General features: G+C 41.3%; 1 protein-coding gene across 5 annotated transcripts in view; it reads left to right on the top strand.

Moving 5' to 3' along the window:
- The window catches only part of LOC117467748 (immunoglobulin lambda-1 light chain-like), a 156,775-nt gene extending 150,063 nt beyond the window's left edge, over positions 1 to 6,712 (top strand). For 3 of the 5 annotated variants that reach the window (XM_071207157.1, XM_071207158.1, XM_071207155.1), the window contains exons 3-4: positions 4,682 to 4,717; positions 6,164 to 6,712. In XM_071207157.1, coding sequence (XP_071063258.1) covers positions 4,682 to 4,717; positions 6,164 to 6,486 — 359 coding nt within the window. In that variant the 3' untranslated portion in view covers positions 6,487 to 6,712. The remainder of the gene's footprint in view (positions 1 to 4,681; positions 4,718 to 6,163) is intronic. The other 2 variants (XM_071207159.1, XM_071207156.1) reach the window with 1 other exon arrangement.
- The last annotated feature ends 5,472 nt before the right edge of the window (positions 6,713 to 12,184 follow it).

Here is a 12,184-nt window from a genome sequence, read left to right as displayed (position 1 = left end):
GATTGGTCCATTTCAGAATAATATATATGATGTGTTTTATAATGATTGATCTTTAAAGTGTTCTCAAAGCTGGTAAAGGTGCAGCTAGTTTGAAGGACTTTGTATACTGCAGGGTAGCTTGTGGATTTACTCCAGGTGGAACTAAAGATTTAACAGTTAATCATTCATCCAAATCTGTAAAGCAACTAAAGGTATTAAATACATATAGTGGAGTAAAAGTACACCATATACCTCTGAATTGTAGTGGAGTAGAAGTGCAATGTATCAAAAAATTGAAACACTCAAGTAAAGTACACATATCTCAAAAGTGTACTTAAATGCACTACTTAAGTAAATGTACTGAGTTAATTCCCACCTCTGCCTTTAATATTGAAAGTATTACATACAACATACCTATGTGAAAGTCTATATGTTTCTAGTACTTAATGTTATTTACAATGATATTAGTTTTTAAGTGATGATTTAACTGGTCATGCCAATTTAACTACTTTATTTTTTGATCTATTATTTTATAATCATGTGTGAGGTCAAACATATATAAGTAATGTATAATATAGTGGATGTAGAAGCAATACTTTTGTACAGTGCTTTTCAAAAGGATCCATAACAATACGCATCATTGGGAGTTTCAGCATTATGCAATTTAAATTCCATTAGATTTTAGAAGTCTTAGGAAGGTTTATAATAACCAGAACACATGTCATTGTGCTGATTGTTTTAGTGTCAGTGTGTTTTAGTGCTTAGTTCCTGTCAGCTCTGAGTTCAAGGAATGAGGAACCAAACTCATCGTTCACTGTAAGTACCAGAGATTTGTATTTTCTAACACATAAAACATTACATTTACTTTTGCATCAGAATTTGATAAATCAAGACATTATTTTGGATAATATACATTACAGTATGTTGATATCTTTTTACATAAATAAAGCTTGTCTGAAGAACTGAAAAACATTAAGCGAAGTTAGTTTTATTTAATATTAAAGAAGATGTTACGGTGAATTATATGTACGTTTTAATTACATTTTTTAATGAGATATAAACACATTTTTAGCTCATAATTTACCAAAGAACAGCTGCTATGTCATAACATCTAATTGTGATTTGCATTTTAATTGTTTTACATTTGAACATTTAATCAATCAATCAATCAATGTTTATTTATATAGCCCAATATCACAAATGTTACATTTGTCTCAGTGGTCTTCACAGTGTGTACAGAATATCAGTATGACAATACGACACCCTCTGTCCTTAGACCCTCACATCGTACAAGGAAAAACTTCCGAAGAAAACCCAGTTTCAAGGTAAAAATGGGAGAAACCTCAGGGAGAGCAACAGAGGAGGGATCCCTCTCCCAGGACGGACAGACGTGCAATAGATGCCGTGTGTAAATTGAAAAGATAATACATTTGCAACATAGGTAGTCCAGATGTTTGGAAATGCATGTGTGTATAATAGGAAGATGAATCCACGAGGATATCCATCCAGGACCGATGATCCAGGACCACAGCCACGACTCAAGATCCAGCGCTCGCGATCCAGGACACAGGACCGCAGGATCATCCATGACTCCGGATCCCGGCGTATAGAGACCAAAAAGAAAGACCTGTGGGGAAGCTGGGTTAATCGGAACATGAGAGTACACAGGTACAGACAGAGAGAAGGAAGAAGGAAGATGTCCCCCGACAAACTAAGCCTATATCAGCAAAACTAGGGGCTGAATCTAATCAGCCCTAACTATAAGCTTTATCAAAAAAGAAGGTCTTAAGCCCACTCTTAAAAACGGATAGGGTGTCTGCCGCCCGAACACAAACTGGAAGCTGATTCCACAAATGTGGAGCTTGATAAGAAAAGGCTCTGGCTCCCATTGTACTTTTAGAGACTCTAGGAACAACCAACAACCCTGCATTCTTGGAACGCAATGCCCTAGTAGGACAGTAGGGTATAATGAGTTATTTATACACATTCTTCTTTATTTATTTAAGTGTTAACAATAACAACCGACCGTCAGGGTAGCATTTGCCGGGGAGCGTTCTCATGGCGTCTATTATCAACACAATGGGAGGTCTATGAAAGTCACACTGTGGTACATTTCCCACAAAGGTTCATGCGAACTCTTTAGTTCTCATGAACTAAGTACAGATCGCGTTCACACCGGGAAAAGTCCCCGGGGGAGGATTAGGCAAATTAAGCCGCTGACGTCACTTCTTCTTCTTCTGCTTTAGGTTTACTGGCAGGCCGCAAACCACTTCATGGCGTATACTGCCGCCCAAAGTCCCCGGAGTTGGGGACTGGCTTCAGTAGAAGCTGCTGGGAGTCCCAGCAGCTTCTACTGAAGCCTTCCGAGTAAATCGCCAGAACGCCGACACCTCCTCATCTCCACCACTCCCATGTTTTATTTTGTGTTGCCATAAGTGAGTCTCTCTGCGTTTCTGCGCTGGGCTAATGCTAATAATGCTAATGCTAATAATGCTAATGCTAATGCTAATAATGCTAATGCGAGGATAATAAAATGGCGGCTTCACAACACTTTTTGGGAGTTTTACGGGGCGTGGTTTGCAATCCGCCCAGCCAATCAGAAATATAGCTCTTTTCTCACAAAAGAAAAAAGAGCCGCTCGCAGGGACTTTCGAGGGGGTAAAAAGGTTCGCATGAACTAATTTTAGTACCGGCTCTTTTTGGTGTGAACGCGATCATGAACTAAGTTCGCATGAACCTTTGTGGGAAAAGTACCGCAGTGTGAATGCGCCTAATGGGACGCCCTGCCCGTTGAAAACGGAGTCTCAAGGGGTACCCTGTACGTAATAGAGTGACGGGGAGGGGCCCTGACCGTCCGTCAATATGTGACGGGTTGGGAGTGAGAACGTGTTGCCTGGGGACATGTGGACAAATGTTTCTGGGTTATTTATGGCTGCCATAAAAGAAAGATTGTCTTGAAATGTATAAAAAACATTTGGGATCGGTCAATTGGTAGCAAGGACAGTCCATAGCTCGTCTGAACACTATGGCTTGAGAGTTAAAAGCTAATTTGTTTTCAGCTCAGTAATGAGACCAACACTGTGATTGGCTTTGGGGTAGGTGGTTTCAAAATAAAGAAATAACTTTAAAAAAACGTGATTTTCTGAATTAGGAATTGCAACACTGATGGAGACAGAGATCATATCACTCTGATCTGAGGTCAGGGGGATAATGGAGCCCCAACTGCTGAGAAAAACTAAACTGCCTTGCTCCTAAATGTAAATAGTTAAAATAATACTTTGGAGAGAGAAGCAGAGATCATAATATGGTTTGTGTGAAATGCTGTTTTTACATCAAATGTGTTTTTTAACTGGGTTTAATCTCAATGAGTAGTAAGATTATGTATATTTAAGAATAAGAAGTGAGTAGTGCTGGGTGGGTTCCTGTCAGCTCTGAGTTCAGTGGGCTGTGTCAGTCTCTTCCTCTTCAGCAGCTGCAGGTGGTTCCTGCTGTAACAGCTCAGAGTCTCTGCAGTCTGACTGAGGGAGGTTTTTGTACGACGACAAATCACTGTGTGAACACGTCTGCTCTGTTGATGTAGTGGATACTCTGACAGTAATAAACTGCTGCATCTTCAGCCTTCAGTCCAGTGATGGTCATAGAGAAGTCAGAGCCGCTTCCACTGCCACTAAACCGAGGTTCTGTTCCTGATTCTCGTGTGCTCACAAGTTTTATCAGGAGCTTTGGAGACTGTCCAGATTTCTGTTGATACCAGAACATACATGCATGACCACTACCACCGCAGTTGGGATAAACATCTGTGCTGGTTGTACAGGTGAGAGTGACGGTGGATCCTGGAGCAGACGTCTCGACTGCAGGCTGAGTCACAGTCACAGTCTGACCGCTGCATCCTGCACACAGAAACAGATCATTGATTTCTCAGCAGAAAGAAAGGAGAGGAAAGGCAGCACATGATGTTTGAAATGTTGCTGAGTGAATGAACCTGTGAAACAGCAGCAGGCCAGCGTCCAGATGAGGATGGTGATGAGAGTCATGGTGCTTTCTGCTGACTGACACATGTGAGTCCTGCAGTGTTGAACTCACAGGACTATAAACCTTCTCAGTTCACTGGAGGATCAGCTGACCATGCAAAGCCTCCTCTCTATGGAAATGATGTCTCTGCTCTCAGCACACTGAAGGCAACGTGGGACACGAAACCAGGAGGAACACTGTCTGGATTTACACCGTCTATCATCTGAATGGAAGAACATATTTATATCAGGAGTGGAGATGAGGATTTGAGTTTGTGTCCACTGTGGTTGGTATGATATGTCTGTCTGTCTGACATTAACATACATGCAGAGATTCACTGTAGATAAATAACATGTTTCAGTTCTGTTTCAAATACATTTGTTAATAACTATTATTGAAAAGCCTCGTGTTCATTTAACCGTGTAGAAACTAATATAAAACTGACAAAGTTAGTTGTGTAGAAGACTGTAATGGCTTCTCTGGCAGGTGTAGAAAAGTGATGAGAAATGACATAAATCATCTTAATTCTTCCAGAGATGTAATCCATATCTTTAGAAAAGCTTTGTTGATTTGAAACCTGTATGTGTGTCTCTGTTATCAGTGAGATCAGGGAGCTTTCTCACTGATACATGCTTGCTGACAGTGCAGGAGGTTTTTGTACGGCCACTCAATGAGTTTGTATCACTGTGGTGGACTTTTGGTGGAGGAACCAAACTCATCGTTCACTGTAAGTACCAGAGATTTGTATTTTCTAACAGAAAACATTACATTTACTTTTGAATCAGAATTTGATAAATCAAGACATTATTTTGGATAATTTACATTATGTTGATATTTTTTTACATCTCTAAAGCTTGTCTGAAGAATTTAAAAACATTAAGCAAAGTTAGTTTTATTTAATATTGAAGAAGATGTTACGGTGAATTATATGTACGTTTTACTTTTCTTTTTTAATAAGATATAAAAACACTTTTAGCTCACAGTTGACCAAAGAACAGCTGCTCTGTCGTAACATCTAATTGTGATTTTTCATTTTTATATATTTTAACATTCAACAAGTGTTTCATATCAAATCTGCTGAGGATCCGTTAAAACACGTTAAAGTGTGTTTCTGTACGTTCAGAGTCGCTGCAGGGTGCGTTCACAGCCCGTCAGTTTAAAAGAGTTCAAAGGAAGTGAAACAAACAGATGCAAAGTCTTCAACTGTATGAGATGTTACTTTTTGTTTTTCTGAACAGTAAATGATTGCAGAGATTAGTTATTCATTCTGAAACATTGTGAAGCAGAGAGAAAGCTTTTCACATAACGATCATTCCATGAACGCCTTCATCACGTTGCTGACCTTCATGTAGCTCTTCAGGAGTTTTGATGAGCGCCAAAGAAGAAGAGTCATTATTTTAAATGCCAGAATGATATCAAGTCTCACCGTTTGATTTGATGAATGAACCCCTCGTGTTCTCCATGCCTCAGCTCCTCTTGTGATCACAGCTCATGCTCACAGCTGACCCCAGTTTCTCTGTCCTGTGCCTTCAATGTATAATTCTTGTTCTGACGAGAGCTACAGAATAACACTCTGACTCCAAACATCAAGTTTAACATTTTATTTTATTTATTAAACCCTCATTTCCTTCCTCATCCTGTTTGTTCTGGCACTATTTCAATGTTTTTAAAATATGTTTTATTGTTTTATGTCCTACGTATTTGTACGTTGCATTGTTGGAGGAGCCTTGGGCTTTTCATTGCCTTATCTACATCGCCTATGTGCCACATGTGCAACATGTGCAATATGTGCAATATGTGCAATATGTGCAATATGTGCAATATGTACCTGGCTGCTAAATCCTCAGAACTGTTACAGGATGTGTATTTTGTAAATTGTGTAACTTTTTATTGTATTTTTTATTATATTATAACTTGTTTTACTTGAGTACTTTTGTATGCATGCTTCTCCGTAACATGAAGCTGTCTCTGGCTCTTTTCTGCTGTGACAGCGTGAATGTCCCCTCTGAGGGACTACTAAAGGCATTCTGACTCTGGTTCTGATTCCCTGCAGCTACTGTGCATATGACAGTAAAGCCTCTGAATGTTTGAATGTGTCCTGTATGGACTCTGTCTCACAGCGTCTGTCCCTCACTGGAAGTTCATCTGCTCCTTGTGTCTCTCTCCCCTGCAGCGGGCTCCATGCTCAGGCCCTCCGTCTCTCTGCTGGCCCCCTCCTCCTCTGAGCAGCTCTCTGGGGGCTCGCTCACGCTGGCCTGCCTGCTGACCGGCTACTCTCCTCAGGGAGCCGTGGTGAGCTGGGAGGTGGACGGCACACAGGTGACAGAGGGGGTCCTGAGCAGCTCGGAGGAGGAGAAGAGCGGACGCTACAGCAGCAGCAGCAGCCTGAGCCTGAGCCAGGAGCGCTGGGTGTCAGGAGAGCTGTACTCCTGCAAGGTCCTCCATCATGCCCACAGCCAGACCCAGTCCCTCCACAGGAGCCAGTGTGGGGGCTAGAGGGGCCGCTGGAGCCCAGGAGAACACATGCTGCTCTGATCATCAGGAGCTGTAATGTGTGTAGAGGAAGTGAAGCTTTGTGTGGCCGAGAACAAACTGCTGTAAAGTGTTGGACAGCAGCAACTGAGAGAGTGATGTGTGAAGCTCAGCAGAGATGAGAGTGTGCTTAGTAACTGTCATGTTGATGATTCAGGATGTTCCTAATAAAGCTTTCTCTGATAAATAACATGATGAAGTGTTTGCTGTTTTATTTAAATTAGTAAGACATTAAAAGGTTTTATAACATTCTGCACTTCTATCAGCAGAACAAGATAAAGCTTTGGATAGTTATTGTTTAATTGGCAATGAAATTGACGAGGTGGTGAAGGAAAGTTACTGCACTGTTTTATCGTGATTAAGAATTTGATCCAAATGTGAACCTGATTTTTAGTGAGGCAGAAAGTTTATGGCTCATAAATAAGATCAGCCTTTAATCTGAGCTGAGAGTAGATATTTAGATTTTTAAGTATTTATTTTTCAACATAGTGTGAATATGGAGTTAGTGTTTGGTGAAGTTCCTGTCAGCTCAGTGTTCAGGGTGACATTAATATAGTTTAAACAGGGTGTTGAAGAGTGTCTGTGAGTGTGTGTCAGCTTTATTTGGGTTCATGGTGGTTCTGCTTGATGACTCTTGTGTTCACTGGACCAGTTCTCCTCCTCTCAGTCTCTTCACCTCTGCAGCTGCAGCAGGACGCTTTGCTTCAGACTGAAGGGGGTTTTTGTACGGCTCTAAATCACTGTGTGAACACGCCACCACCATGATCACCAAGACAATAGTAATCTCCTGCATCAACATCCTTGACGTTACTGATGGTCAAAGTGTACTGAGCACCAGATCTAGTACCACTGAATCTAGGCTCAGTCCCAGAGAACAGAGATGATGCTGAGTATATAAGAAGTTTAGGAGCCTGTCCAGGTTTCTGAAGATACCAACTGAGATCAGCACCAATATCTGAGCTCCCTGTAGCGCTGATGGTCACAGTCCCTCCAGGACTAGCAGTCTTGGATGTGTCCGTCTGAGTCAGGAACTTGTTGGCAGAAGACTCTGAAACGAGAAGTGAAATGTTAGATAACCAACAACATGGAGCAGCAGTTTAAATGATAACAGAAAGAGTTAAAGACAAAGCACATTGGATGCAAACATGAAAAGAAAAGACACACATTGAACCACACATACATTACTCCTATCATTTCAGACGATACATGTTCAAAGTCTCTCACCCTGACACAGAAAGCCCAACATGACAAGCAGAGCTACTGACAACATGATCTCCAGTTCTCAGGATGAGTGCAGGAACACGGTTCAGACTCTCCGTGACACAAGACCTTAAAGCTGTGAGGAGCAGTGAAGCATTACAATCATGCAAATGACATGTCACACGTCACACAGACACCTGTCCTCGAGGAACCAAAATGCAGTTGAGGTGAGTTTTAGTTACGGTGTAACATCTCTTGAACATCATTTGGTCATTCAGAGTCACTCTGAAATGTGAGGGTAATGCTCTTCGAGGTACTTTCTTTTCTCTGCAAACATCTTTCCTTGTTTCCACTTCTTTCTGAAGTATCTCATGAACAGTTTAACAGTTCCCCCGCTGGCAAATCGATCTGCATTGAACTCAATATCCACTGAGTGTTTGATTCTCGAGGATGTCCCTTCTTGTTATCAAACCCACTGAATAGAGACACAGCATGCCATGCAACAGAGACATCTAATATCTAACAGGTCTGTCAAGACTGGTTGATGTTACCTCAATGAGGGGCCACACAGAGAAACACATACAAAGGGCTGGGCCACTCACTAGAGGTGAGGTATTCTGCCTCATAAGTTAAGTTACAAGTTAAATCAATCAAATGTAGGTAAATCATGTTTGTTACCTGAATATGAATTAAGAAAAAAAGCGCACAGCTCTCCATAGGGTTTCATTTATTTTGTTATAACAAGTGTTGGCAGCTCATTCCTTAAAACAGAAGCCTCAGATTGCTTAAGATAAGGGGAAATATTAAGTATATATTTCAAGCTTGTTATGCAAATAAGTTATTGGGCTTTTTTTATCAAGTGAGATTAGTTAGAAAATGCTTTCAACTTAAATTTGAAAAGTGGGCTTATTAATACATGAATATATATTTATATATATATACAGTATATACATAATATATGTCAACATATATATTTAAGAAGTATAATATAAGACAAACTGAAGTTTCAGGTGTGGGCCATATTCCATTATACTTTTAGAATTCGCTGAAGGCCAATTAAAATGTACAAGACACCCCAGATCTCTGCATTGTATTGTATTGCCTGGTTAATAAATGTGCAACACAGTACTAGTCACATAGTGTCACACTGTAGATCCTGTTTTACATTAATCTCTCATCAGAGATGGCTTTTTTTTTCTGAGTGACCATGTATATAATTGAACATCTGGATTAGGAAAGGGCAACATTTGAGTTTCACTTCCCCTCTGACTGGGGCTCATGTAGTTTCTGTGCGTCTGTGCCGGTGGTGCGTATCAGAACCTCAGGTCAGGTCAGGCTCAGCATCGTACGCTGTTTCATACGAGGGAGTTTCTTGTATGACTATATGAGGCCGACATTAGCTCCCATACAGCAGTCACTTCATGCATCTTCAGCTCTTGGTGGTGGGAGTGACTTTCATTTCAAATCCACTACAGCTCAGAGACAGAGAAATAAAACATAGCTACTGAATGCAAACTATTTGATATGAAGAACATTTTGAACATTAAACTAAACCAACCCTATTTCTGTAAAGGCTGGTTAATGCACTCTTAGACTCAAATCAGTATCTCAGCCTGGATGTAGGCTACCAGTACCAGCAGTAAAAACAGCAATAACCTTATTTAAAAACTGGATAATTGTGCATCAAGCCCAACAAATCTTCTCTGACAGTTGTCTGTGTTACATCTGCATGAAAAAAACAACAATGCTGTCCTCTTGTGTCGACATAGGAGTATGTAGAGACATTTGAATCTTTCACATCATGCACAGAATCTGAGATACAGTGACATAAAAGTCCCTTCTTCATCGGAGCAAAGTTATCTTGTGAGTCTTTATCGCTTTGCAGTCGCCCTGTATAACAATCTAGAGTCTGTCTGGGTCTCTTTGTAGTTGTTTTGCCTCTTTATTTTGCATTTCTTTGTGGACTTGATGCGTCTATTTTCTCCTCTCTCTTTGGTCATTTTGTCTCTAAGTTGCATTGTGCATCTCTTTCCATGGCTTTATAACAAATTGTTTTAATTTAAGAAAGGTAAGAAAGGTAAGTAAGAAAGGTACACTTATTACTGCAAGGGCAGCTGGTGGTAAGGACCTCAGACAACTTCAATTTAAAACAGGCTATAGGGACAAGTGCCCTCAGTGTGAGGCTTGATTGAAGGTCATTCCAAGACCAAAGACCATAATAAAAAATACTCCTTTTTCCAGCCTCAGTCCGCACGGCAGGAACCTGGACCCGTATCCAGGCACTGGATCTGAGGTTGTAAGACTCGCAAACTGGAGCAAATCTGGCACATATATACAGTGGAAGCTTACCTAAAATGGCTTTATACAATAATACATACCAATGCTGTATCCTACCCATAATAAGTGAGGACCATCCAGTTAGGCTATACGGTGTGCAATGATGAGTCCTATAGGGTGCATTTGATATGTATCACAGTGCAGCAGGGGCGGACTGGGACTACAAATCAGCCCGGGACTCTCGACCGGCCCACTTCGGTACCGCCGGCCCACCGCGGTACCGCAAGTAAATACCGCTAGTAAATACCGCTAGTAAATTGTCGGGGGGACTGGGGGGGGTAGACAATTTACTAGCGGTAGACATTAAGGGTAAATAATGTCTACCTCCGGGCCGGTGGACTTGTATTATCACTGGCCCCACCATTGTAACCACTGGCCCAGAGCATTCGTCCAAAAAAAAATCTACTAATAATGAAGAAAATTAACTAGGGCCGGGACTTTAACGCGTTAATTAAGATTAATTAATTACACAAAAATTAACGCGTTAAAAAAATTAACGCATTTTAATCGCACTTATTTTTGCACAGCGGAACGTTTCTCACTGGATGAGTTTCAGGCGTACCGATTATACTGGAGCACCAACTAACGTTCATGACTTCAGCATGGGACTTCAAACAACAACAAACCACGGTGAACAATAGTCAAACATGAACGAACAAGCTGATGAGACCGCTTTGGTCGGCCCCGTGGATGGGAAATTTTGTTTTAAAAAACGGACGGATGGAAGCGTCGACAAGAGCACGGTTGTGTGCAAATTATGCAAAAAGGAATTTGCATATCACCGCAGCACATCAAGCCTAAAGTATCACCTAAATGCAAAGCATGTAGCAGCTAGCGTGGACGTTAGCCCGACTCCGAGTGCAAGGAACCACACCCTGACCCAACCCACACTCAACCAGATGACTGGTTTCAGGGCCAGGATAAGTAAGTCCACGTCTGAGAAAATAACCAGCTCACTGGATTGCACTCAGGGCTCGACATTAAGGACTGCCCGATGGCCCGGGGCCATCTAGTATTTAGCTCGGGCAATGAAGCCTCACCTGCTGGTTGCCCGATCGGGCAATCTATTATGCCAGTATCATGCAGCTCGCGGATCCAGTAATGAGTGACCCGACAGTACAACTAAACATATCTATAACTCGTTTAGGTAGTTTGAGAGGTAATTAAAATAGCTACGTGTGATATTCTAACCTGAAGTGTGTGTTTTGTTCCGCTCACCGCTGCATGTGGTTATGCAGAGCTGCGTGTCGAGTCTCGACTCGTCAGCAGCAGCTGATCTCTCTCTCCCGTCAGAATAGACTTCACTCGCGTTTAATGTCCATATCGATCAGATCCAGCTAGTTCTAGCTAATGATATGACTACCTGCTTATTAAAAGACAACTACACAATAAGTGTCGCTATGCAACTGGATGAGGCCACAAAGTATAGCGCAGCATTATGCATTTGTTTACATGCCCACCGGAACCCCGAGGCATTACCAACAGATCAACGCACAATCAACCCATCCAGGACATCTCTTTCTCCACATTACGTGTTAGACATTAGAGTTGACTATTCTTGTCTGTCACATACTCTTCTTGTCTGTCACATAAGTGGCGCAACTGAAGCGGTATTGCTCTAAAGGGAAATTATTTTGACCGAAGATATTTAGATGTGCCGGCTAACGGGAACTCTGACGTGTGCTTCGCGGATGCGCTCGGCTCCTCTCCACTGCTGCTCGGGTCTGCTCGGTCAGCTTCCGGATGAGGAGGCATTCGTTCGACCAATTTACAGTAGTTAACATTACAAACATTTTTAACAGGGGCCATAATAGTGTAAATAATGTTTGTTTTGGCAGTTATAACTGAATGTAATGTTTTCTACTTTTTTCCATCTGGGAAGGCATTTGCCTTCATCAGATGGAAAGTGTTTTGACCAACAACTTAAGTATTTCTTATAGCTATGCAGGGCATGCAAGCGAGCAAACACAAACAAGAACAAACAAACAAGTGAAATGAAGAATAAAATTGAAATTGTACAATATAATATTGTGGTGGTTCATCTTATAATTCAGTCTAGAGAATGCACCAGACAGCATCTAAGACCTGCAAAAATCAAAATGTCAAAAAAAAAAAAAAGGTCAAA

This window comes from Pseudochaenichthys georgianus, chromosome 22 (assembly GCF_902827115.2).
Source record: "Pseudochaenichthys georgianus chromosome 22, fPseGeo1.2, whole genome shotgun sequence".
NCBI lineage: Eukaryota > Metazoa > Chordata > Actinopteri > Perciformes > Channichthyidae > Pseudochaenichthys > Pseudochaenichthys georgianus.
The sequence above is the reverse complement of the archived record's forward strand: the minus strand, read 5'-3'. Positions and strand labels throughout refer to the sequence as shown.